This window comes from Protopterus annectens, chromosome 6.part0 (genome assembly GCF_019279795.1).
Source record: "Protopterus annectens isolate FY-2018-M chromosome 6.part0, PAN1.0, whole genome shotgun sequence".
Classification (NCBI taxonomy): Eukaryota; Metazoa; Chordata; order Ceratodontiformes; family Protopteridae; genus Protopterus; species Protopterus annectens.
Window position 1 is genome coordinate 1,546,639,681 of NC_056737.1, and position 26,943 is coordinate 1,546,666,623.

General features: G+C 43.5%; 1 protein-coding gene across 1 annotated transcript in view; it reads left to right on the plus strand.

Moving 5' to 3' along the window:
• The window catches only part of LOC122804000 (extended synaptotagmin-3-like), a 1,677,117-nt gene that overhangs the window by 152,665 nt on the left and 1,497,509 nt on the right, over positions 1-26,943 (plus strand). The window contains exon 2 of the mRNA XM_044073681.1: positions 24,621-24,690. Coding sequence (XP_043929616.1) covers positions 24,621-24,690 — 70 coding nt within the window. The remainder of the gene's footprint in view (positions 1-24,620; positions 24,691-26,943) is intronic.

Below are 26,943 nucleotides of genomic sequence, written 5' to 3' on the forward strand. Positions count from 1 at the left end.
AACCCTGGGGGACCATTCGGCTGTCTGACTTGGAGTCAGCTACTTTCACACTGTGCGTTGTATCTGTGAGCCAGTTTGCAACCCACCTAGTGATATAGGGGTTGATGCCTGGCTTAGTGAGTTTTTCTATGATTCCTGAGTGGGGAAAGGTATCAAAAGCCTTGGCCAGATCAAGGTAGGCTGTATGAACCACCTTATCTTCATCCACAACTCTGGTGACTGACTCAAAGAAATCGACCAAGTTGAGCAGGCATGATCTACCCTTCATAAAACCAAACTGTGTGGGATCCAGAGTTTGGAGATTCCCTATTTCCTTGTTTATTAGATTCATGATGATTTTTTCCATAGCTTTGCATATCAGTCTCATCAGGCTAATGGGGAGATAGTTCCCAGAGTCTCTAGTCACTCCTCCTTTGTGGAGATGGTTGACTGCAGCAGTGTGCCATTCAGTAGGGGCAAAGCCTGAAGTGAGGCTGTGATTGAACAGGGCACACAGGTGACGTGCCTGTTCACTCTGTAGTTCATGTAAAACACAACCAGGGATATTGTCAGGTCCCATAGAAGCTGTATTCTTGACCTTGGACAGTGCTCTTTTAACCTGTGCAGCTGCAATACTGGGTGCCTGGCAATCTACTGGTATTGTGATTGGTCCTTTGGGGAGGAGGGGTAAAGTTGTCTCTGAATCTTTCAGCCAGTATACTAGCAATATCTGTTGGCTGTGTATAGGGCGTACCATTGTGCAGCAGTTCAGAGCAAATCTGGATATTGCTGTGGAGATTCTTTTCATAACTATAGAAGCCCTTGTGGTTGTCTTTGCTATCTGCTGCAATTCTGTTTTCATAGCTAGCTTTAGAGGATTTGGTGAGTGATCTCAACTCTTTGTTGAGGCTAAGGGAGTTTTTCTAGTCTTGGGACTTCACCTTATTCCACATCAATTTCCTCCTCCTGTTGTAGAGTTTGTTTATGGCAGGGGACCACCAGATTGGCTTCCTTTTTTTGGAGGAGAATGTCTTGGTTCTTGGTTCTGTTGGGTATGGACAGATCCATGCATTTGTGCATGTATTCGTACAGTGCATTGGTGTATGATTCGGCGGTCACACAACTATTCTCCATTTGCATGGGTGCCGTGAAGTTAACCACCTCTGTTTTTAGGAGCCCAAAGTTAGCTTTGGAGAAGTTTTTCATGGTGCTTACCTTTGGGGGGGTGGGGGAGGGTGGTAGGGATGTGGATTTCCAAGGTGATTACTTTGTGGTCGGATCTAACCAGGAAGGAGTTGACAATTGGTGTAGTGGAACAGTCGCCCATGTTAGTAATGACCAGGTCAAGGATGTTGCTACCTCTAGTTGGGGGTAAGAATGAGCTGGTCCAAGGCATTGGAATTAATGAACTCCAAGAAACGTTAGGCAAGTGTATTGGTACATGAGTAGTTTTCCCAGTTAATGGAGGGGTAGTTGAAGTTGACTAGTAAGAGAGTGTTAGTTTGGACCCCCTAGTATTCTCCAGGGTGCTTAGGAACGTGGAGTGTGAGTCTTGGGACATGGTTTGGAACCTATAGCAGGCTACGACCTGAATTGCTGTCTTACCCCAGTGTTAGCTGCACCTGAAGCATCTCTGATGCATTATGTTGGGCTACCATGTGGAGGTATATGCATCCTTTATGAATATGGAAACACTACTGCCTTTGGAGCTTCGGTCCAAGTTCTGGGTCCGAAAGGTGTGGAATGAGTTGTAGCCTGGTAGTGCAGGGTGCTTTCTGCTGCCTTAAACCAGGTTTCTGTTACAGCAGAAGTGTTGATGTTTTCCATTTTAAGGAGTGCTTCGAGCGAGTACATTTTGAGATTTAGACTTCTAGCGTTGAGTAGCATGGCCCTCAGATTGCATTTGTTTGTAGCTGTTACATTGGTAATTTGGTCATTGGAAGACTGCCTAAAAAAGGCACTATAGGGGAGGCAAAAGCCTTGGCCAATATCCGGAAGCCCAGGGGTGACAGATGCAGACCATCTCTGGCAATGCATCAAGTTCTGTCAGTCATGTCATCCCAGACAGTCAGATACTGGATCCCCTTAGAATGACACCACAAACTTAGCCAGTTGTTGAAATCAATCATTTTCTGCTTGTACTGTGGTATCATTCTGGGTGATGGTAGGATGCTGCTCAGGGCTAGGGTCATACCCGCCTGGGCTACATAATCCAAGAGCTCCTCCGTGTCTCTTTTCATGTAGTCCAGGGAGGTTAGTCTCAGGTCATTCACACCCACATGTACAGTGACAGAGTCATATTTGTACCTGTTGTTGAGTCCGTGCTTTATGTGGCGGATCCTGGTGCATGACATACAGCTGACTGTTACTTTCTCCTTATTCATCCTAATTCATCCTAGTGAGTGGGATATCATCGAGTCACCTATGACTAATGTGTTGGGCATGCTGTTTTGCCTTGGGGGCTTTGGTTGAGTGGTACACTGTTTAGGAGAGTTATGTGTCTCGTGATTAGTGTTGGTGTTGTGGTAGTAGAGTGCGTTATTGCCTTGGAGGTCTCTGGTGCTTGGGTAGATAGGTGGGTGTGTGGTTTTGTTTTTATATGAAGGCAGTGCTAGTGTGTGTTTTGGAGGGCTCTGTGTTCCATGTGGTGTGGTGCAAGTGTTGACCTTCTCCTCTTGACCAGCTATTCTAGTCTTGGCTGGAGAGTGTGTGGCTTCCAATTTGGATATATAAGTGCATCTCTCACAAGTGTGAGTGTCGGGAGGTAAGAGGAGAGAGTTGTCTGTGTACATGAGGCAGTTGCTACATTGCCTCAGGGATGTCCAGGTTCTCCAGGTTAATAGGAGAAAGCACAGGTGAATGACCTTTAGACATGCCTGGAGGGTTGAGTATTGATAATAAGTACTGGATCTGTTTCCTTGTCGAACATTTAGTTGTGGTAGTACTTTTGTGTAGTACTATAATTGCTACAAGAAGGTCTGGTAAAGTGCTAGACTAATAAGGTAGTATAAATGCAGGAGAGGAGAGAACTAGTAGATCTAAGGTAAAAATTGAAGAACAGACTTTGACACTGCTCAGAAGCTTACAACAGTCCTGGATACAGCAAGTCTGTATCTGGGCTAGTCTAGTTACAGGAAATGTGGAAAACAAGCGTAAAAGCGGGCTTTTAAACCAGAAAGTTGAGAGATATGGAGAAACTGCCCAAACGGCCAATAAACCACAATTTCTGGGCTAGAAACCACTCCTCTTGTGGTAGATAGGCTACCTAGTGCTTACCACTCCCACTGATAAGGTAGAAAGCTTCCCTCTCAGACAGAAAGGCTTGGTGGACTCAGAAGCTTACAAAACAGTCTTGGATACAGCAAATCTGTATCTGGACTAGACCAGTTACAGGAGAAGTGGGAATCTAGCTCAAACGTAGGCTTTTAAACCAGAAAAGTTGAAAGAGATGGAAAAACTGCCCAGACTGCCAATAGCTACAATTCCTGGGCCTGAAACCAGTCCTTATCTGGTAGATAGGTACCTAGTGCTTACTACACACACTGATAAGCTAGAAGGCTTCCCTCCATCACAGAAAGGCTTGGGGGGGGGGGCTCAGGAGCTTTCAAACAGTCCTGGATACAGCAAATCTGTATCTGGATTAGACTAGTTACAGGAAAGGCAGGAAACAAGCTTAGAATTTTTTTTAATAAAGTGGAAAAGGAGAAAGCAAGAACAGAAGATAATTCAAGGTTAAGAACCTAAGTGGGTTAGCCTTCTCGAATGTTCTCTCTGTATTGGGTAGAATGAACTAATGACACTAGACTGGGAGGAGTGTCCCAGATCAAATTTACAGTATGGGTGGGCAACTGCAAAGTTACCAAGTATAAGAACAAGACACCAATAGAGAGGGCTGGTGGAAAACTATTACAGCTACTAGCTCTAGCCACTAAATGAACGTTTTAAACAGATAAAGGAGAAAGGAGACTCTAGAGAATGCTTTTAATGGCAAACAAATCAGTTATATGATACCTGACAAACACAGAAACATCACATAAAATGCACAGAAAAGCACAGATAAGACCAGTCACAAACAGAAAATACAACTCTCAGTATGAAGAAGCAGTTTACAGTTTAGTAATTCAGTAAAAATGCAATTAGAGTAATGAAACAGCATCTAGCAGTGGAAAAATATAGATGTTCTTCATCTCACATTGCTGCAGTCCTTACTTATGGGTAGTCCGCTGTCCTCGGTCGGCCCGAATACCAAAGTATTAGGCTGACGTCGGTCATGGGCGCCTAGCTCTGACATCAGAGCGTCAGGGTATAAAGGCGCATGACCGACGTCATATCCTCAGTCTTTTTTGCCGCATGGTCCGATGCAGAAGCAGCGTTGCAAGTGCCGTTCGGCGTTCTGAAATTTTTCGTTTTCGGAGTTTCAGACCGATACCAAGTTGGGCTAAGTACCCGTTGGGAATATTTTTGTTTTTCTTGCCTCAGTTACTTACGGATGTCAGAAAAAGTGAATAATTGTATTTCTTGTGGGAAACAGATACGCATAGGGATTACCACTCTTTGTATTCCTTGTTTGGGACTGGAGCACGGCGTCGGGTGTCGGTTTTGTGCTAGGTTTAATAAGCGCACTATAAACGGAGGTTAGATTGCTAGGTTAGTCTTTGGCAAGAGGTGTAATTATAATATGCCGTCAGATGTTCCGGCCTGCTTCTACTAAGAAGCGCAAAGACAAATCTTTAAAGCCTAGGCAGGATGATTGTCCGTTCGGACGCCGGATCTTTAGAAGCTACAGCTGAACAGGTGGATCCGGCTGAAGTTTCTGTTGAGTCCCAGGGGGAAACTTTGATTTTACAAGATGTGGCCTCTCAGGAGGCAGGTCAGGCTGAAGGGGCCTCTCAGGTTACTATTCTCCCTTCTATGCCTAAGGTGGTTAGGCCTTCTGTTACTGTTTCTAAGGCTCCTTCTAAGGGCAGGTCTGTTTTGCCTTCCTCTGGTGTCGGTTCTGGTTCTTCAGGGTCTGTGCCTAAAAAGCACATGCTTAAAATGGCAGAGGATTTGATTACTTTAATTAGAGGTTCTATGCCCCCTCCTGATAAGAGGCCCAGGATGGAGCCAGAGTTGGAAAGTTTGGAGCAGGCCTCAGATGATTCAGAGTCTTCTGCTGAAGACATTCAAGATTTCCTCCTTATTCTGATTCTGATGCAGAGGATTCCACTCCTTCTGCTTCTCCTCCAGAGGATTTTTCATTTTCAGAAACTCTGCATTCCATGAGGGAGCATTTTAAATGGGAAGGACAGGATTACTCTAATTCACGGAAGAGACTTAGGGAGTTCTTGTTTTTACCACAGCATAGACCCTTAGCTATACCTCCAGTTTTGGATGTTGTTTCAGATGTTTTCTCGGAAGCTTCCCTTAATCCAGATTCTGTGCCTCCTGCCCCAGTTAAACCGGACAGGTATTACAGGGTGCCTGAGGCTCATAAATATCTGTATAAGAGTCCTAGAGCGGACCCAGAAACTATTAGTCAGGGGCCAAGGGGTGTTAGAGCCTCTGTTAAGAATCCAGTTCCTCTGGATAAGGAAGCTAGAGCTTTGGATAGGTGGGGTAAGAAGGTGTATTCCTCTTCTACTTTAGCAATGAGAGCTTTGAACTGCCAGTTTCATATGTTGAAGTATCAAAATTTCCTCCTTTCTCAGCTAAGATCTAAAGTGGATGCTTTGGCAGAGGGCATAGAGTGTAAAGAATTGCAGGATTTAGTGCATGTTTCTGAACAGGTGGGTAAGCACTCTTTGCAATGTGATGCTTTACAGGCTTCTTCTAGGGTGGCTGCCACTGGTTCAGTTATTCGTAGGCACGCCTGGCTTAAGGATCAGAATTTGTCTGAGCATATTAAGTCTAGAATTCTGGATGCCCCTTTACAGTCTGAAGTTTTGTTTGGTCCTCCTGTGGAGTCAGTCTTAAAGAAAATGGAAGACAAGGCTAAGTCTATGCAGACTGTTAAAGATTTTTTGCAGGTACAACCTCCAAAGTTTAGTAGAAATTGGCCTACTAAGGGGTGGACGTACCCTTCTTCTGATTCTCAGTCTAGGGGTAGATCTAGGCGTGGTAGGGGCAGAGCTCAGAGTACCTTCAGGCCGAGACAATGGAGTTCGCCTGCTCAATCTGCTGGTGAGGGCAGGGGCCAGTCCTTTCGTAAACAGGCCCAATGACCTGCATTTTCAGCTGCCAGATTCTTCTTGCCTGGCAGCTCCTTTGGGAGGAAAGTTGGCTCTTTTCAAGCAAAATTGGCATTTAGTCACCCAGGACAAATGGGTATTGGACATTATAAACCGAGGTTACAAGTTCTATTTCCATACCATGCCTCCTTTCAAAGGCATGCCAGACGTCCCTCCTTGGAAAATGTTAGAGGCTCACAAACAAATTTCTTTACTTCTTCAAATAGGAGCTATACAGCCAGTTCCTCTGTCAGAAGTTGGCCTAGGATTTTATTCTCGCCTGTTCCTAGTTCCAAAGAAAGGGAACATGTGGAGACCAATTTTGGATTTATCTATCCTCAACACTTACCTGGACATTCCAAAGTTCAAGATGCTGACTTTACAACAACTTTTACCTCTGTTGGGAAAAGATCACTGGATGGTTACTCTGGATCTCAAAGAGGCTTACCTTCATGTTCCTATCAGGCCCAGTTGCAGGAGGTTCCTGCGTTTTCGGGCTGGAAATTTACATTATCAGTTCTCTGCATTGCCCTTTGGCTTATCAATTGCGCCCAGAGTGTTCACAAAGGTTCTGGCTCCAGTGATAGCCTTTTTCAGACTAAGAGGAATACAGATTTATCCTTATTTGGACGATTGCCTGATTATTGCACAAGAAAAGGACGAACTTCTTCATCATCTACAGTATGTGATGGCAGTGTTAAGATGCCTAGGGTATTCTGTGAACGAAACAAAGTCCAGTCTAGTACCCTCTCAGGACATGTGCTTTCTGGGTGTGAGACTGAATACAGCTTCCCAGATGGCTTTTGACCCCGGACAAACAAAGAAGCCTTTCTCTTTATTTCCATCAAATGTCTCTACGGTCCAGGCTGACTGCAAGGACAGTCCTTCAAGCCTTGGGGTTCATGGCATCTTGTATTCTGGTGCTTCCCAATGCCAAATTGCATATGAGGAAGCTTCAATGGTATCTCAAAATGTATGGACACAGCACTGCCAAGATCTAGACACTGTCATTCAGATAATACCTTGCATTCAGAAGGAGTTTTTGTGGTGGGCTCAGGAATGTCACCTAAACAAGGGACTCTCTGTGACCCGGCCAGAGGCGAGTCAGATTCTAACGACAGATGCCTCGGACAAGGCTTGGGGAGCACACCTCAATGGAAAATGGGTGCAAAACACGTGGCCTGTCAAACTCCAACATTTGCATATCAACTTGAAGGAAATGTTAGCAGTCCAGTTTGCATTGATGGCTTTCAAAGGTTTACTTCACCCAGGGCAGGTGTTGATTCAAACAGACAACACTACTGTCATGTGGTACATCAACAAGCAAGGGGAACCCATTCTTACCCTCTTTGCAGGCAAGCGATGATTTTGTGGGAAACTGCTCTCAATCTACACCTCAATCTTCAGGCAAGGTTTCTACCAGGAGCACAGAACTCCTTAGCAGATGTGTTGAGCAGACAAATAGTGGATCCTCACGAGTGGAAATTGGATCCTCATGTATTTCAAAGTTGACAGTGTTATGGGGAACTCCAGACATAGATCTGTTCGCTTCTCCACTAAATTACCAGTTGCCAAAGTTTTGCACAAAAATGTTTCATCACACAGCTTGGAAGGTGGACGCTCTATCATTCAGTTGGAACAATCTGCATGTATATGCCTTTCCACCTCTGCCTCTTCTTCCCAAGGTACTTTTGAAGGCCAGACAAGACAAGCCAACCATGATTTTGATAGCAGCGGATTGGCCTCGACAACACTGGTACCCACTACTGAGGAGTTTAGTACGAGAACCTCCATGGCCTCTGCCTTTGATTCCGCACCTTTTGTCACAAGAGGACAATCACTTCCTCAATGTCAAGATTCAGTCTCTGCATCTAACAGCCTGGCATATTCTATTTTAGACTCTGGAGGGTCTCAGCTTCCACAACAAGTTTTGAATGTTATTTTGGAGGCCAGGAGGCCTAGTACCAGGAAAGTTTACGCTGATAAATGGAGGAGATTTTTATTTGGAGCAAAGGAAAGGACTTTGATGTCTCCAAACCTGATTTAAGTGTTGCTCTTCAATATCTTGCTGAGTTATTGGACAAGGGTTTGTCTTTCTCCTCGATAAAGGTCCATGCTGCAGCCATTTCTGCTCACTATGATTGTGACCCTCCTTTATTCTCTCATCCTTTGTTTAAGCAATTTCTTAGAGGGGCAAAGAATATAAGACGCCCACGTAGAGCTCCTACTCCTGCTTGGGATCTCAATTTTGTGTTGGAAAAACTTACTCTACAACCTTTTGAGCCTGCAGCTACTGCCGAGTTAAAGTATTTGTCATGGAAAACTGCTTTTTTGTTGGCCATTACCTCTGCAAGAAGGGTTTCTGAATTACAGGCCCTCATGGCGGTGGAGCCTTTCCTGATTTTTCATAAGGATAGGGTATCTTTGCGTACTAATCCTTCCTTTATGCCTAAAGTGGTTTCTAGTGTGGCCTTAAACCAAACTATTCATTTGCCTACTTTTTATGCAAACCCCAAAATAAAGGGAGAAAATTTTGCATACTTTGGATATTCACAGGCAGTTGCGTTATTATTTGAGCAGAACCAAGGAGTTCAGACAGTCTCAACAGTTGTTTGTTTCTTTTGCTTTGGGTTCACAGGGTAAGCCTGTTTCAAAACAAACTATTTCTAAATGGATTGGGTTTTGTATTTCTTTCTGTTATTCCCATCATGGTAAGGAGATTCCTGCTGGAATCAGGCCTCATTCCACTAGGGCTACTGCTACTTCTACGGCCTTTCTAAGGGGGGTAGCTACAAAGGACATTTTGGAGGCAGCTACTTGGAGTTCAGTGCATACTTTTTCTAAACATTACCACCTTCCTCTTTATTCTAAATCTAGGGCTGGATTTGCCACTGCAATTTTACAGGGCATTTTGGCAGCCCCTAATGCTTTATGATTTTTACCAACCTCCCTTTCCCGTTGCTTTGGGATTCTACCCATAAGTAAGGACTGCAGCAATGTGAGATGAAGAACATAGTACAGTTTTGTACCTACCATAAATGTAGATGTTCGAAGATCCACATTGCTGCAGTCCAATTTACCCTCCCTCCTTCCCCACTGTAGTTTGACATGGTGCTATGCTTTAGGTGATGGTTGTTGTTGGGCATGTTTTTGGGAGGTATTCTGTTTTTGGCTGTGGCCTTTTTGGTCTGGCCTTCTGACATCTGGGGCAAGAAAAGACTGAGGATATGACGTCGGTCATGCGCCTTTATACCCTGACGCTCTGATGTCAGAGCTAGGTGCCCATGACCGACGTCAGCCTAATACTTTGGTATTCGGGCCGACCGAGGACAGCGGACTACCCATAAGTAAGGACTGCAGCAATGTGGATCTTCGAACATCTACATTTATGGTAGGTACAAAACTGTACTTTAAAACAGTACATAAATGCAGTGAAACACTAAAAAAAGCTTTATAACAGTGCAAAATGCAGTAGATTAGCTGTATAGCACAGTTATTAGGATTAAAGAAGTGCAATTCAATGAAATAAGTATAAGAAATAACTTATTCTCTTGGAATCTTAAGGAATTTCTGCTTAGTCCCAGTGATGAATCACCATCCACAGCCTGGAAAATACAAGCACAGCCCTTTGCAAACATAGTGTTAATATACCAGAAAGGATGGAAGAATCTAGAAGCTTGAATTACTACTCAGTCCTACTAGCCCCTGCTGTTACACCAATCACTAATGCTAGAGAAGGTCAGGAAACCCTGTTGCTCTCAATAATGAAGACAACACGTTATCAGCAGAAGATGGCTGCCAGGAACACAGGAAACTCAAATAAAACTACCAGGTCTGGACAACAGCAGGCCTCTATCAAGATTATGCTACCTGAGCAGAACACAGAATCCTCACAATAAACGCATAGAAAAGCAAAGAGCACTCACAAACAGAAAATACAAGTCTCAGTATGAAAATACAGTTTGCAGTTTAGTAATTCAGTAAAAATGATATTACAGTAATGCACACTATTACAGTTACTAGCTCTAGCTACTAAATGAAAGTTTTAAACAGATAAAGGAGCAAGGATACTCTAGAGAATGCTTTTAACTGCAAACAAATCAGTCATATGATACCCGACTAGAACACATAAACCTCACATAAAATGCACAGATAGAGCACTCACAAACAGAAAGTACAACTCTCAGTATGAAAAAGCAGTTTACAGTTAAGTAATTCAGTAAAAATGCAGTTAGAGTAATGAAACAGTATCTAGCAATGAACACAGTGCAAAATGTTTTTTTTTTTAATATTTTTCCCCCCTAACAGATTTGTTTGTTTTTCAATTGAATCGTACATGTTATAGGTCGCATTAAAGGTGGAGAAAGTTCTGAAATGATTTATTGTGGCCTCATTTTTTTTTATATCGCAAAAACCTGGCATTTTAACAGGGGTGTGTGCACTCTTTATATTCAAAATGTATGTATGTGTATGTATGTATATGTGTATATATATATATATATATATATATATATATATATGGTCTACTTCAGAATGTCGACATATCGACCATTCAGAATGCCGAGTTTCATATGGCCGACACCATATGATCGACATTCCGAAAGACAGACATCCTGAAATAGCACTATTTACCTACCTGTAAACACAGTAAAACTGTGTTATGCAGGTGGGCAAGTCCCCCTGCACCCCCCACACCCCCTGTTACTTAAATATTCTCACTCTGAGATCGAACTACAGTGCAGGAAAGGGGAATCTCCCAGTCCTGCACTGTAGAGGGATCTCCACTATCATTTGTCGACCTTTCAAATGTTCGCTCATATGGTGTCAGCCATATGAGTTTCGAACATTTGAAAGTTTAAACAAATGAACAGTTCCCATATATATATATATATATATATATATATATATATATATATATATATATATATATATATATATATATATATAAAATCTTAATACTTATTTCACTGCTTGTCTTGTACCATTCTTCTCAACTCTTCAGAATTCAGCAGAATGTATCCCTCTCAACTCCCTAAACAACAGTAAAGCCACATGAGCATTGTATAATCTTTCATTATTTTTTATTTACTTATATATTTAAGGATATTATTGTAAATTAAAAAAAAAAAAAACACTAAAAATACATCGTATTGATGCTAACCTCCTTATGTCAGGACAGTAGCTTCAAGCCTACCATTTGAATGTTGCAAGGTTTCTGTGACTACCTCGCAGTGCAAGTTTGATGTGATATGCTGCTTTGACTTAAATGGTCAAGTCAGGTGGAACACCTCTTTCCTAGGTGCCCATCGTGCTGTGAGGCAGGCACTTTTCTTTCTTTTTTTTTTAAGCAAGGCACACACTTAGTTTTATTTCTTTTTGTTTTAGAACAACAAAACTACAGATTTTATTGCACTAAAAATTAATACATGAATCAGAAAGCAATCCCTTCCAAAATATGGCACTGAAGGCAGTTGCCTAGTTGGCCTATATATTAGGCCAGCCACGTGATTCGGTTCAGCAATAACCGTATCCATGGGCCATAAAATGATGTATTTAGGTGTATGGATTGAAAGAATTCTGCTAGGTACACGTGGAAGAGACTAAACAAAAGATGATACAAAAATTGAGAGGATAGATGCTTTTGATTATGGATACAAGCACTGAAATTGTTTCTAGTCCTTTTAGTTTTATATACAGGTAAGGCATATTTTTATCAACCAGAGGCGATGGCATGGACTATAATCAATAAAGACTTAAAGGAATTTATATGGGAGAGGTAGAGGTTAAAGAGTTAAGTGGGATAAGTTGTTTCTCCCCATAGAAAAAGGTAGTTTAGGATTCCCTGCATTTGGATCTAATTTACATAAAACGTTTCCAGATCAGAGTAGAAATGCATAATGATGAAACGGGGAGAGAGTTGAAGAAACGAGAAGAAAGTAGGATTTTGGATGCAGGCCCATAAGGGGAACAACAACCATGCAGAATATCACATTTATAAAGTATCTGAAAGTATACTAAGAACTAAGCCAATATTGGAATGGATAAAGGAAATTTTACCAGTAGTGATGATTGCAAGTAATGGTATACAAATAGGCAAGAGGGGGCTGCAGTATTATAGAAAATTTAATAAAAGAACCAAGGTATTATGGGAGCAATTAATTATTCCTGTGGTGGTGGTATAGTTGGTGGCTTTGCAGTTGACTGCCCCTAATGTAAATTTGATCTGGGACACTGCTCCCAGTCTGGTGTCTTTAGGTCATTCTACTTAACAGAGAGAGAACATTTGAGAAGGCCAACCCACTTAGGTTCTTAACCTTGAGTTATCTTCTGCTCCTCCTTTCTTCCTTTCCACTATACTTAAGAAAACATTGCTAGAATCTCCTTGTGTTCTTGACTGAGTGTGCTTCTCAGCTAAGTATATTTTTGGCACTTTTTAACTGTTCAGATTTGAATAAAACAACAATTGAATTAACTTCAGAATACATTGTGTATTGAGTACATAGTGTTTGTGCTTTTCCTGCCTTTCCTGTAACTAATATAGTCCAGATACAGATTTGCTGTATCCAGGACGGTATGTAAGCCTCTGAGCCCCCCCCCAAGGCTTTCTATATTGGATTGAAGCCTTCTAGCTTATCAGTGGGAGTGGTAAGTACTAGGTAGCCTATCTACCACAGGAGGAGTGGTTTCTGGCCCAGAAATTGTAGTTTATTGGCCATTTGGACAGTTTTTCCATCTCTTTCAACGTTCTAGTTTAAAAGCCCATGTTTGCACTTGTTTCCCGACTTTCCTGTAACTAGTCTAGTCCAGATACAGATTTGGTGTATCCAGGACTCGATTGCAAGCTCTGAGCGGTGTCAGTCTGCTCTTGAATTTTTCCCGTAGATCTGCTAGTTCCCTCCTGTCCTACCCTTTTACTAGCTTATTAGTCTAGCACTTTGCCAGACTTCTTTTAGCAATTATTGTAGCCCGCAAAAGTGCTACCAGCACTAAACGTTCTACAAGGAAACAGCTCCAGTACTTTTAACGCCCACCCCTCCAGGCATGTCTAAAGGTCAATTACTTGTGCTTTCTCCTATTAACCTGGTGAACTTGGGCATCCTGAGGAAATATAGCAACTGCCTCGTACACTGACACCCCCCTTCTCTTACCTCCTAACATTCAGACTTGCGAGAGATGCACTTATATATCCAAACTGGAAGCCATGCACTCTCTAGCCAAGACCAGAGTAGCTGGGCAAGAGGAGAAGGTCAACACTTGCACCACACCACATGGAACACATAGCCATACAGAACACACACCAGCACTGCCTTCACATAAAAACACAAACAACACACCCACCTTCATAGAGGGTCTCAATAAAAATCTACCCAAACAGCAGAGATTTCCAAGGCAGAAATGATTTGGACCACCAAAACACAACACTAATCACGAGACACATAACTCTCCTAAACAGTGTGCCACTCAACCAAAGCTCCTAAGGCAAAACAGCATGCCCAACACACTAGTCATAGGTGACTGGATAGTGAGGCACACTGATGTCCCACTCACTAGGTTGAATAAGGAGAAAGTAACAGTCAGCTGCCTGTCAGGCGCCAGGATTCACCACATAATGCACGCACTCAGGTCTCACCACATAATGCACGCACTCAGGTCCCTCAGCATCAGGTACAAATATGACTCTCTCATTGTACATGTGGGTGTGAATGACCTGAGACTTACCTCCCTGGTCTACATGAAAAGAAACATGGAGGAGCTCTCGTATTATGTAGCCCAGGTGGGTATGGCCCTAGCCCTGAGCAGCATCCTACCATCACCCAGAATGATACCACAGTACAAGCAGTAAATGATTGATTTCAACAATTGGCTAAGTTTCTGGTGTCATTCTAAGGGGATCCAGTATCTGTCTGCCTGGGATGATATGTTTGACAGATCTCAATGCTTTGCCATAGATGGCCTGCATCCGTCACCTATGGGCTTCCAGATACTGGCCAAAGCTTTTGCCACCCCTATAGTGCCTTTTTTAGGCGGTGTTCCAAAGACCAAATTACCACCCTAACAGCAAAAAACAAATGCAATCTGAGGGTCATGCTGCTCAACGCTAGAAGTCTAAATCGCAAAATGAACTCACTCGAAGCACTCCTTAAAATGGAGAACATCGACATTTGTGCTGTAACAGAGATCTGGTTCAAGGCAGCAGAAAGCACCCCTGCACTACCAGGCTACAACTCATTCCACACCTTTTTTCCCCAGAACTTGGACCGAAGCTTCAAAGGCGGTGGTGTTTCCATATTCATAATAGATGCGCACACCTCCAGACTTGTAGCCCAACATAATACATCAGAGATACTTCAGGTGCAGCTAACATTGGGTAAGACAGCGATTCATGTCGTAGCCTGCTATAGGTCCCCAGCCATGTCCCAAGACTCTCACTGCACGTTCCTAAGCACCCTGGAGAATATTAGGGTCCAACCTAACACTCTTATACTGGGCGACTTCAACTACCCCTCCATTAACTGGGAAAACTACTCGTATACCAATACATTTGCCCAGCATTTCCTGGAATTCATTAATTCCTATGTCGTGGACCAGCTCATTCTTACCCCCACTAGATGTAGCAACATCCTTGACACCAGTAGTCAACTCCTCCCTGGTTAGATCCGACCACAAACTAATCACCTTGGAAATATCCACATAGCCCCCCCCGCAAAGGTAGCCGCCATGAAAAACTTCTTCAAAGCTAACTTTGGGCTCCTAAAAACAGAGGTGGCTAACTTCATGGCACCCATGCAAATGGAGAATAGTTGCATGATTGCCGAATCATACACCAATGCACTGTATGAACATGTACACAAATGTATGGCTCTTGCCATACCCAGTAGAACTAAGATACTCTCCTCCAAAAAAAAAAAAGAAGCCACTCTAGTGGTCCCCTGCCATAAACTCTAGTGGTCCCCTGCCTCCTACAACAGGAGGAGGAAACTGATTCGGAATAAGGTGAACACCCAAGACTAGAAAAACTACCCTATCAGCTTCAACAAAAAGTTGAGATCCCTCATCAAATCCTCTAAAGCTAGCTATGAAAACAGAATTACAGCAGATAGTAACAACCACAAGGCCTTCTATAGTTATGAAAAAGACACTCCACGGCAATACCCAGGTTTGCTCTGAGTTACTACACAAGGGTAATTCGTATACTGAGCCAACAGATATTGCCAATATACTTACTGGCTGACATTCAGTGCAATTTACTCCCCCCCCCAGGACCAATCACAATACCAGTAGATTGCCAGGCACCCAGTATTACTGCTGCACAGGTTAAAACAGCACTGTCCAAAGCCATGAATACAGCTTCTATGGGACCTGACACTATCCCTGGCTGTGTTCTACATGAACTACAGAGTGAACTGACACCTCAGTTGTGTGCCCTGTTCAATCACAGCCTCACCTCAGGCTTTGTTCCTACTGAATGGTGCACTGCTACAGTCATCCCTCTCCACAAAGGTGGAGCAACTACTGATCCTGGGAACTATTGCCCCATTAGCCTAACGAGTCTGATATGCAAAGCTAAGGAACGCATCATCATGGACCTAATAAACAAGGATATAGGGACTCTCCAAACTCTGGATCCCACACAGTTTGGTTTTGTGAAGTAGATCATGCCTGCTTAACTTGGTCGACTTCTTTGAGTCAGTCACCAGAGCTGTGGATGAAGGCAAGGTGGTTCTTACAGCCTACCTTGATCTGGCCAAGGCCTTTGATAACCATTCCCCACTCAGGAATCATAGAAAAACTTACTAAGCTAGGCATCAACCCCTATATCACTAGGTGGGTTGCAAACTGGCTCACAGATAGAACCCACAGTGTGAAAGTAGCTGACTCCAAGTCAGATTGCCAACCAGTAACGAGTGGAGTCCCACAGTGTTCGATCCTGGGTCCTCTCCTGTATGCTATCTACTTCTCTGAAGTTCAGGCCAACACAAAGGGACTCTGAATGACGAAGTTCGCAGACAATTGCAAGTTGGGAGCTGCTATTAACTCCTCAACTGATGTTGACATCCTACATAAAGGCCTCATTGAGACCAACAATCTGTGTCAGAACCATGGCCTTAAGCTCAATTCCAAAAATTGTCGTCATCCCCCTTGGGAAAAACCCAGTTCCCATGAATTACCACCTCAATGGTAATCCACTGAACACAGAAGGCGTTATAAGAGATCTGGGAACACAGGTTGACAGCAACCTCTCTTTTGACCACCACATTGCCACTGTGGTCAGAAAGTCCTTCTATGTGGCACATGTCATTACTAAGGGATCACTCCAGTGGCTCTACTCGACAGAGGCACTGGGAACTAAGGTCGGGTGGCACGATGCCAGGGTTAATCCTATGGGCTAGGCTTGTAAAGGCTCCAGGACCATTAGCCTAGTACACACCTATGAACCTGTGAACTGTTTTGCTACTTCGTTATAGAATTGTAGAAATGTCAGTGAACCTGTTTTTAAACTGTACTGTAAAAATTTACTAATTATGTATTTATGTAATTTTGGGAAGCTTTTCTTCCTAGGCCTCCTTGCTCTAAAAATGGGCACTGACCAATAAAAAAAATGAATTTCTGAAATGTAGGCAAACAGTTAGCTCAAATGCATTATACTGTCTCCATTATAATGATAAACATAGCTTCCAACCCAGGCTATCATTAGCCGTGGATCTCTCTATCACTCACTCATTCGCTCTCATCCCTGCTGTTTTACTTCAATACCCTGAAGTTGAATTTGGATCAGACATATATGAATTGAGCCAATCAGTTTCTTAGGGTTAGTATTACTGGATAGTCCCCAGTAAGGGCAAGAGCTATCAAAGGTTGGCCATCATACATGCATCCTCAGTGGGGGGTCTATTGCCTCAACAACATTCCTGCATTGAGGGGGGGTATTTGGTATGAGCCTAACCTTTTCTTGTGGCTGTTGAGTAAGTGATCTGCATTACCAAGGGAGCTACTATGCCTTGTGCAAGCACATGCTGCTGTTGCACCCATTTTGAGAGCTATTGCATTTATGGCGTGGTGGTGCTCATCTCTGGACCATACTTTGCATCACCACCCCTTCTCCAAGGTAGTCTAGCATTGAGTGTTCAAGTGTTCTTGTCTGCAGTACCCCCACCCCCGAGGCTAGGCATGTCAGTCCTCCCCATGCCCATTACAGGGGAAAACAGGAGCTGCTAAGAAGTTCAAACAGACATAAGATTGAATGCCCTATATATCGAAAGTACAAAAGATTGAGAGAGGAAAATATTTCCTTTCCTGGTCATCGCTCTAAACCCCCCATAACATTAGCCTCAAATTCAGCTGAATAGTTGAATTGTAACAGGAAGATTTTTATTAAGGTAAGGTGTAGGGTTAAGGTTGAGGGAAGAGGCAAGGGTTAGGGTCACCACCTTAGTAATGGGTGCTAACTGTAACCCTAATACTAACTCTTCCCTCAACGCTAACCTTACATTGAAACCCTTTCTGTAACACTACCACTACAGAAGACGTACTTGGGCAAACAAACAAGCCCAGACACACACTAACAACATTATGTCAATGCCCTTACCTATCCGTAAAATACACACAATCACAACAAACATACAACACCTATCCCCAACCATAACCCAAACTCTCAGACACATGTACAAACACTTTTACCCTCTCCAAGCCCACTTGCATTTCCAAAGAAACATTCCCTCACCATTCTGACTGTATATCCATTACTTCAATATTAAGCAGCACCCCTCGCACTCATTGAGCAAATGGATGATGTTAAGTTGTCAATCTCGCCTTCATTCTTGCTGGATGGGTTCGGAACCGATCCTCGGCTCCGACTCAGCCTATACTAAAGCTCGAGAGCTATTTTTACCGGCTCGAGGCTCCTCTGTATCCCACAATGCTAGGTGCTAACTACCCAGATCTCGTTTGCCACTTCAGCTACGAGGTTGCGTTTTTTGCCGGCTCTCAGGTTAAAATTAGAAAAATCTCTTCAGGTAAGGTTTTTTTTCCCTTTTGTAGTATTAGTTTTGTCCATTAGACCCACTTTACCCCTCTAGTGTATCCCCTCCTAGATGGCTCCCTTTTCAGGTTTATTTCTCGTTACCAACCCCACTCCTTAGATTACTAGGCCTTCAGCTAACTTTAGTTTAGACATTAGCTTAATCTTAAGTTTATTTTGGTTATTGTTAGAATAGATTTTCTATTTTTCAGTTTAAACAGTCTCAGTCTTTGTGTGTGCGTGTCTAGACTGAGTAAGTTTGAGTGTGGGTGTTTGTTGGTGACTTGTCATCCCTTCAGGATGTCCAAGGATTCCAGAGTTTCATGCTTCAAGAAGTGTGACTCGTGCTGTCAGAAGATGTCTCTGACAGATGGTCACACCTCTTGTGTTTATTGCCTGGGCCCTCTGCACCTGCAGGACTCTTGTTCTGTCTGCCATGCATTCAGTCCAAGAGTCCTGCAGGAACGAAAGAACAAGCTTATATTACGAGGCTTGTTGAAACCCGAAGGTTCCCCGACCAAGTCTTCGTCGGGCAAACCTTTGAAGCCCACAAAACCGTCGGCTCCAAGATCCGAGCCTTCGTCTAGTGGTGCTTCTAGTGCTCCTACGTCGGCTTCGGCTGGAGCCGATCCTACCAAGACTCAGTCGGCTCCGATAGTTGTGTCAGAACCGTCTGCGAGTCGTAAGCGCACCAGTTCTCCATCTTTGGAGTCTATCCATTCGGCTCCGAGATCTCCTTTGCTTTCGGAGCAGAGCTATCGGTCCCATAACCTCTCTGTCTTCCAGGCTTTCGGAACACGACCTCGAGAGGGTGGTTAGTAGACTCCTTAAGTCGCAGGCACTGGCCCAGATGCTTCAGAGCCCTTCTCAACAGACAGCGGCTATCCCCATTCTATCGTCGATTCCTCCTCCAACTCTTCCTTTGAGCTCGGAGCCGGAGTTCGTGGAAGCCATGACCGTCGACACGGAGCTGATACCACACCTTTCGGCTCCGTCGTCGGCTCCGATATCTTCCATCATTTCATCATTGGGAAGATCCGGGCATCAGGACTCCCTCGTCGGCTCCGAGGTGGCATCGGACCCTTGTCCGACCCCGTTCTCCCTCTCGGAGCCTCGGCGCAGGTGAGATCGGCCTCTGAGCCGTCCCTCTCAGTGCCAGGAGGGGTCCTTATCTCTTCGGAGTGGGGGCCTTCTTCCCTGCCTGATAGGGGTGCCTCCGAGGTCATGAGGAGCGTGCTGGCCCCTGTGCCTGCTCCTCGGTCAGCTCCCTCAGCTCCTCCCACTGTTGTGCCTGCCATGGTCTCTACCCATTCTCTCGACCCCGACCGCAGAGATCCAACGCCACAGGTGCACCCATTGGGAGCATCCTCCTCTTCCGAGGCCTCCCCTGATCTGTCAGGGGAGCCCCCTCGGAAAAGGAAATGCAAGAGGAAGCATGTGGACTCTCCTAAGTCCGTCACATCCGACACCGACTTGGATGAGTCGGAAGGGTCCCCACGGTCCCCCTCTGAGGATGTCTCCTTTTCTGACATCCTTGAAATCCTCAAACAGAGGTGGAACTGGTCTACCCTCAATCCTTCCGAGGATGAGTCAGTTTACGTAGAGGCTTTTGGTTCTCGTCCTTTCACCTCCTGGGTGTCTCTGCCCTTTGACCCCCTTATGGAAGTGGTAGCGCGTAAGGCATGGACGGCCCCTGACTCGATGGAGACCTTCAAAATGTATCACAGCCCCTTCTGATAAACAGTTTTTAACCAAAGGTGTCCCTGTTGATGCCATGGTGGTGGCGGCGGCCACTAAGAAGGAACTGGCTGATCCTTCAGTACCGATCCATCTATCAGTACCGATCCATCCTCCTAATAAGGAATCTAGGACTATGGATAGGTACGGCAAGCAGATGTTTTCTTCAGCGACCTTTACCATGCGGTCGCTGAATTACTTATGTCATTTCACCTGCCTTCAAAGAGACATGCTCAAAGAAATGGGTGAAACTTTACAGGATCCAACAGCTGCGGGGTCTCAAGACAAAATCAACTCCCAGCTGGCAACCCTGAACTCGATTGTTAACTCCTCCATGCGGCTTATTTCTTATGTGGCCGATGGGGTGAGTAGGACTGCAGGCACAGGCGTGGCCTTAAGGCGTCATGCCTGGATGCGGCTTTGTAACTTTGCTGATCCCTTCAAGGCGTCCTTCACGAATTCCCCCTTTGATGGTTCAGCGTTGTTCGGACCTCAAGTGAAGGATACTTTGACCAGATGCGAACAGGATGGCAAGACTCTCTCTGCCGTGGGAGTCCGTTTTTCCACCCCATCTAGACCATACCCTAAGGGTCAGAAGGGTGGAAAAATGTGGTTTTGCAAACCACAGGGAGTCACGCCTGACGCACGAGATGAGTTCCCCTCTTGAGGCGGGGGGGACAATAACAGACGCCGCCCTAGGGGCAGAGGGGTCTGCAGAATCAGGGTAGCAGAGAAGCTGTCTCTGGCCAGCCCTTCCAGCATCCCTGAGATGCTGCCCGACTGTCTGCCTTCGGAGGCAGTCGGGGGAAGATTATCACTGTACCCAGAAGCCTGGCTTTCCCTCACTCAAGACAAATGGGTCCGGTCAATCATATCTGTGGGTTACAAAATTCCCTTTGCCCACACCCCAGCACAGCCAAAAAGGCCCCTTCCAGATGTTCCACCCAATCTTTTCGCAACACCTCAAAACAGCAAGTGCCACGACTTCACTCTCTTCCCTCTTCCCGGCCACCCCCCCCAGAGATGCTCTAGTCCACGATTGGCCCCAGGGTCTCCTGTACATTTTCCCCCCTTTCCATTAATCATACAACTGATTCAGAAAGCTACCACATTGAGATCCTCAATGATCCTCATTGCTCCTTACTGGCCTCGACAAATCTGGTTTCCGTTCCTGCATCGTTACCTCTTGGAGCAGCCCTGGCATCTGGACCCAGTGCCAGACCTTTTGACCCATCAGTCGGGTGAGCTGCACCACTCCCTCCTCTCTCTCAACCTCACAGCTTGGTTGCTCCACTTCCAACCTTAGCCAGGCTTCCTTTTATTTCCCATTCGGTGCGTGACATCATTCTAGCTTCCCACAAATCTTCTACCAGGAAGATTTATGCTAGCAAATGGAAACGTTTCTCCTTCTGGGCAGAGTCTAGAAACATGGATCCTTTCACGGCACCTATCCAGTCAGTCTTAGATTTCTTGGCTGAACTTTTTCAATCAGGTTCTTCTTCGTCCACTATCAGAGTTCAGTTAGCGGCCAGTTCAAATTTTCATGTTGGCCTGTCAGACTCCACTGTTATGTCCCATAAACTTTGTAAAGCCTTCCTTAAGGGCATCTTTTTACTCAAGCCCCCAATCAGAGATCCCCCGCCACAGTGGGATTTGAATCTGGTTTTAACCTCTTTGATTCTCCCTCCCTTTGAACCTGCGGCTTCCTGTTCCTTGAAGTTACTCTCATGGAAAACTCTATTTCTAGTGGCCATAACTTCTGCCAGGAGAGTCTCAGAGCGTCACGCCCTTTGCGTTCGTCCTCCTTACCTGGTTTTCCATAAAGATAGAGTATCCCTCAGAACTAACCCCTCTTTTTTACCCAAGATATCTTCTGAGGCAAATTTAAACCAGACTATCGATCTCCCAGTCTTCTTCCCTAATTACTCCAACAGAGCGGAACAAAAGTTGCATTTTTTTGGATGTTCATCGTCAACTCCCTTACTACCTGGATAGAACCAAGCAGGTTAGGAAATCTGAGCAGCTCTTCCTGTCTTATGTGGAAGGGAAGAAAGACCTTCCAGTTTTCAAAGTAACCCTTTCCAGATGGTTGGCCTTTGTGATTACTTTCATCTATGAATTGAGGAGTCAAGAACTTCCATCAAAGCCTAGAGCCTACTCAACTAGAGCCTTAGCTACGTCAATAGATTTCCAGGTTACCTATAGACTCCATTTGTGCAGCAGCCACATGGGCCTCTCCTCATACCTTTACTTCTCATTACAGACTGGACATGGCCTCCAGAAGCCGAGCTAACTTTGGTTCCACCATCCTCAAGAGTCTGTTCCGTTGAGCCACCCAGGGCTGAGGTGCTAGGGACGCGGACCCATCCAGCAAGAATGAATGCGAGATTGACAACTTAACATTGAGAAGTTATGTACCTAAATAAAGTCAACTAATGGAAAACAATTGCTCTAAACAGTCCAGCCAACACAAATACAAAGGAGCAATTGAAAAGGAAAGCTCGAATCCTTGGTAATACGTAATACACTTTATTCCACTGAGACTCCTATTCCTTCGAACACATTAAAGCTGTACAGAAATGTATCCTGTGTTTTCGTTTCAAGTGACTTCCTCAGATGAAGAAAACTGAATGCATACCTCTCTTGTCAATGCTCCTCAAGTCTGTGCATCCTCTCAATGCAGACAATATGGTTCCTCACGCTCTCTTTGGCATCAGCAAGCAGAATTCAATTGCTGAAGAGCACTTGTGTCCTGGTGAGAGTAATCTTTAAATTACTAGTCTCCCACCAGGTCACAAGTTCTCTTCAGCAATTGAATTCTGCTTGCTGATGCCAAAGAGAGAGTGAGAAACCATACTGTCTGCATTGAGAGGATGCACAGACTTGAGGAGCATTGACAAGAGAGGTATGCATTCAGTTTTCTTCATCTGAGGAAGTCACTTAAAACGAAAACGCAGGATATATTTCTGTACAGCGTTAATGTGTTCGAAGGAATAGGAGTCTCAGTGGAATAAAGTGTATTACGTATTACCAAGGATTCAAGCTTTCTTTTTCAAGTTATGTACCTACCATAACGTTCCATGTTAGTTGTCTTCTTCTCGCCTTCTTTCTTGTGTCCCACTCTCCAACCCCCTAGCCTGGACAGACCGAAAGGATCTTTTTGGGCCTTCTTTCATCCCAGCTTGGATTCCCATGGTTGCCCTTTTTTTCTGGGTACGTTATATATATAGGTATGCCTCTTTTTCCTTTGTTCTGGAATCAGAACTGTTATGGTGTTATCTATCAAACGAGATCTGGGTAGTTAGCGCCTAGCATTGTGGGATACAGGGGAGCCTCGAGCCGGTAAAAATAGCTCTCCAGCTTTAGTATAGGCCGAGTCAGAGCCGAGGATCGGCTCCGAACCCATCCAGCAAGAAAGAAGGTGAGAAGACAACTAACATGGAACGTTATGGTAGGTACATAACTTCTCATTCAAAATGATGGGAACAGATGCACACAACTCACATGGAGCATAGCCTGTTAGTAGAGCTGGAAGTGCAAATGTATGTTGCTTGAAGCAAACAGGAGGAGAATTCATATTTCTGATGCAACACCAATACGGTTAATGAAATACATAGACAATAAATATCACAAGTTATCAGGACCCCTAGCCAGCTGGTCTTTTCAACATTTCAAGTGAATATAATGTCAGATTGTATGTCTGCGTAATAGATGACTTTTAACATTTCACCCTTTGCAACTGAATTGGTGTCTGAAGCTGTTGGTAAGACCGTTTCAATTTTGACAATTCATTACTAAACTCTGTTTCATGCTGGGATCATGTGGTACAGACATGGTTTTCAGTAATAGAGGGCCCAAGTGTTTATCAGTACTCTTTAAGTGCCCACTTCCAACATTTCTTTAACATTAAAAAATGGTTACACTGTGAAACTTGTTTGAATGTCATCACCTTTCAAAGACACCTGTTGTATGATAGCAGTCACAGCTGCTTGGAACACACACCAGAGGAAATTGATTAATTTTTTGATTAATTAAAACAAGTCCTGCAAATCTGTACTACTTGGAATTTGACTTGTTTTTCCACAGTCTCATCGGGGTACCACACAATAAATAAAATGTAATGATAGACAGCGTTTGACAAGCCGTTATTTTAAGCGGAGTATCTTTCATGCTGTGCACCTCATTTATTCCACAGGCAATCCATGTACACATACATTATACATTCAACTTGGTCAATAGAAATGATTGCAATCTATGGAGTTTGGCTGTAACACTGACATGATGTTCAGCTGTAACTTCAACTGCATTGCTGTACAGCTGTGGTATGTATTTACACATGCACATACTAACAAGCCAGTTGCCACTTGGCTTTGTTCCAACCTTGTATGGAAGCAAGTGAATGTAAGCAAAGAGTCATACATTTTGGTTGTAGTTACTTAAGTCTGGCAAATGCATTTTCTCATGAAGCAGCATAAATATTCACTGTTAATGAGGAAACCGATAAAGTTATTGCATTTAATTACTTTTGAATACTAACCGGGGAATTCTTCTTCAAGTCTGTTTCAAGAAATCCAATATGATTTGTCCGTAATATCCAATATGTGTATTTGCAGGTCTTAAAGAAACGTGGTCTTAGTACTTAAAATATGTTTGCATTTAAATGTTTTCTCTTTCAGCTATGCTGGTGATTGCGAAATCAACATAGATGTTCAGAAAGTATGTAAAGCTGGATTAAAAGGTATTCAGGTATGTATCCACTTGGTGGATATCAACATTTTGTATACATGTATAAATTAGATTGTAATAAGGGAAACTTTGCAGTATGAAGCTAATGAATTAAAGCAGGGAATATGACACTTTTTCCTGAATTATGAAACCGTATGTGAAATATGTGCTTGAATCTTAGAAAGTTATTTTGTGTTTGTATCCTTCTTTGTTTTTACAGTTCTGACACTTTTTATTTATTTATTTATTATGGGACTAGAGCACTTGCCTCGATAGTCCTTTTTTTAGATTCTGACTGGAAGCACTGTCTAAGTGACTTGCACAGTAGACAGATGATGAAGGCCGTGGGAATGAACCATGAGCTGAAAAGCATAATCATCTGTGCTAACTGCCAAACGAGTTAAGACTTGTGTATAACAAATTTAAAATTGGCATTGACAGTACTGAAAAATTATCTTCATATTTTTTTTTTAATCAGGAGTCGCAGACCTCATGGCAAGGCCCACTACCCATGACTTTTCATGTGGTACTGCCATCTTTCTTAATGCATCTGTTTTACTTAGCAGTAAATGGAAATGATTTGCTTCTTTATGCACCCTCTCAAATCCTGTTCTTCCCCAGAAAGTATGGTAGCCTTGCCTGAAACAATGTCCAGGCATCTTTGTTCTGCCCATCTCTGAGTTATTTGTACATAAAATGAAAGAGCTGAGAACTACCATGGGAATATAAAACTAGACTTCTTAAGATACTCACAAATCAATAGCTTAGAAAATGCCTACAAACTGATATTGATACTCATCCAGGGGCAAGAGCTGGTGAGGGTGCATCTTTACTAATTCGAAGTAACCTATCCCTAGATACTGTTAGTACAACAAAATCCAGCTCTAATGATGCTGATAGTACCAGCTGGGTGTAGAGTGTAAAAATAGTTAAGGATGCAACTACACCAAATCTGTATACTGGGAAGTGAAACATTTTGACCTAATATTATTTAACAGAAAACATAGATATCCTAGCAGTCAGTATTCTGCCCAATAGTCTGAACTCTTCCCATTGCTTTTTTGTTGACCATTCAGGACCTGTAGGATACTACCCCAAGTTATATCTGGTAGAGTAATTACAGAATCTAGGCAGGGAGCCTTAGATATCCTATGGCAGACTATGAACTGGCCATCCATCTCCAGTCAAACTAACACAAACAAGGCTCTTGACGACTTTACCACTAAAGTATCCAAATTACAAGAGCCACGGTTTCCCGTTGTTTGCAGAAGACTCAAAGAACAAACTTGTCCCTCGCTAATATCTGATTTAATAAAGCAAATTAAACTAAGGAACTCTGCATGGAAAAACCATAAACAAAATCCATCTGGAGGAGTGGTTTCAGCCCAGAAATTAATAGTTTATTGGCCATTTTGGGCTAATTTCTATCTCTTTCATTTCCCTGCTTTAAAACCCGCATTTGCAAGGTTTTTGCGGTAGTGTACAACTCTGCAAGCTCCTGCCAGCAGGGAGACAAAAGAGAGACTTTGGAGTGATTAAGTATAATTTTTCTGCATTTTCTTGCTGCCTTTAGCTAATTCTGCCTAAAACGCCGATTTTCTAGAGTTTTTGTGATTTAAAAAGCTTGTTTCCGCTACATATTGTACTTATTTTACTGTCTGCAAAGTAGTTTTTGTGTTTAAATTACCTGTTTAACCGTTGTATGCTACACACTCAAGTGTGATAGCCATTTCGGCGCATTTAAAGTGTTTTTTTGATTGTACTGCTTTATTTTCTGGAAAAAAAATATATATATATATATATATATATATATATATATATATATATATATATATATACACTTGTTTTCCCACCTTTCTAAGCTAGTATAGTCCAGTTTTCAGGTTAGTGCTAAATTCAGGGCTGTGTTGCAAGTTTCTGTGTTTGCTCATACCTTACTTGGATAGAAGGAAGTTTCTCTGTTCACTGTGAGAGAGGGAGCTTTGGGCAGCCTATCTGTCCCTGGAGGAGTGGTTTCAGCCCAGAAATTAGTAGTTTATTGGCCATTTTGGGCTAATTTCTATCTCTTTCATTTCCCTGCTATAAAACCCGCATTTGTGCGGTTTTGCACGCTGGGCAGTGCCAGTTAGCTAGGGTATAAGTATTCTCTGCTCCACAAAGTCTACTCTTCAATTTTTCCCTAGGAACTAGACAAACTTTCAACTTAAGCACTCAAACCATTCACTTCTCATCCCAGCACTTACTCAAAACTCATAGCAAGCACTAATAAACCTT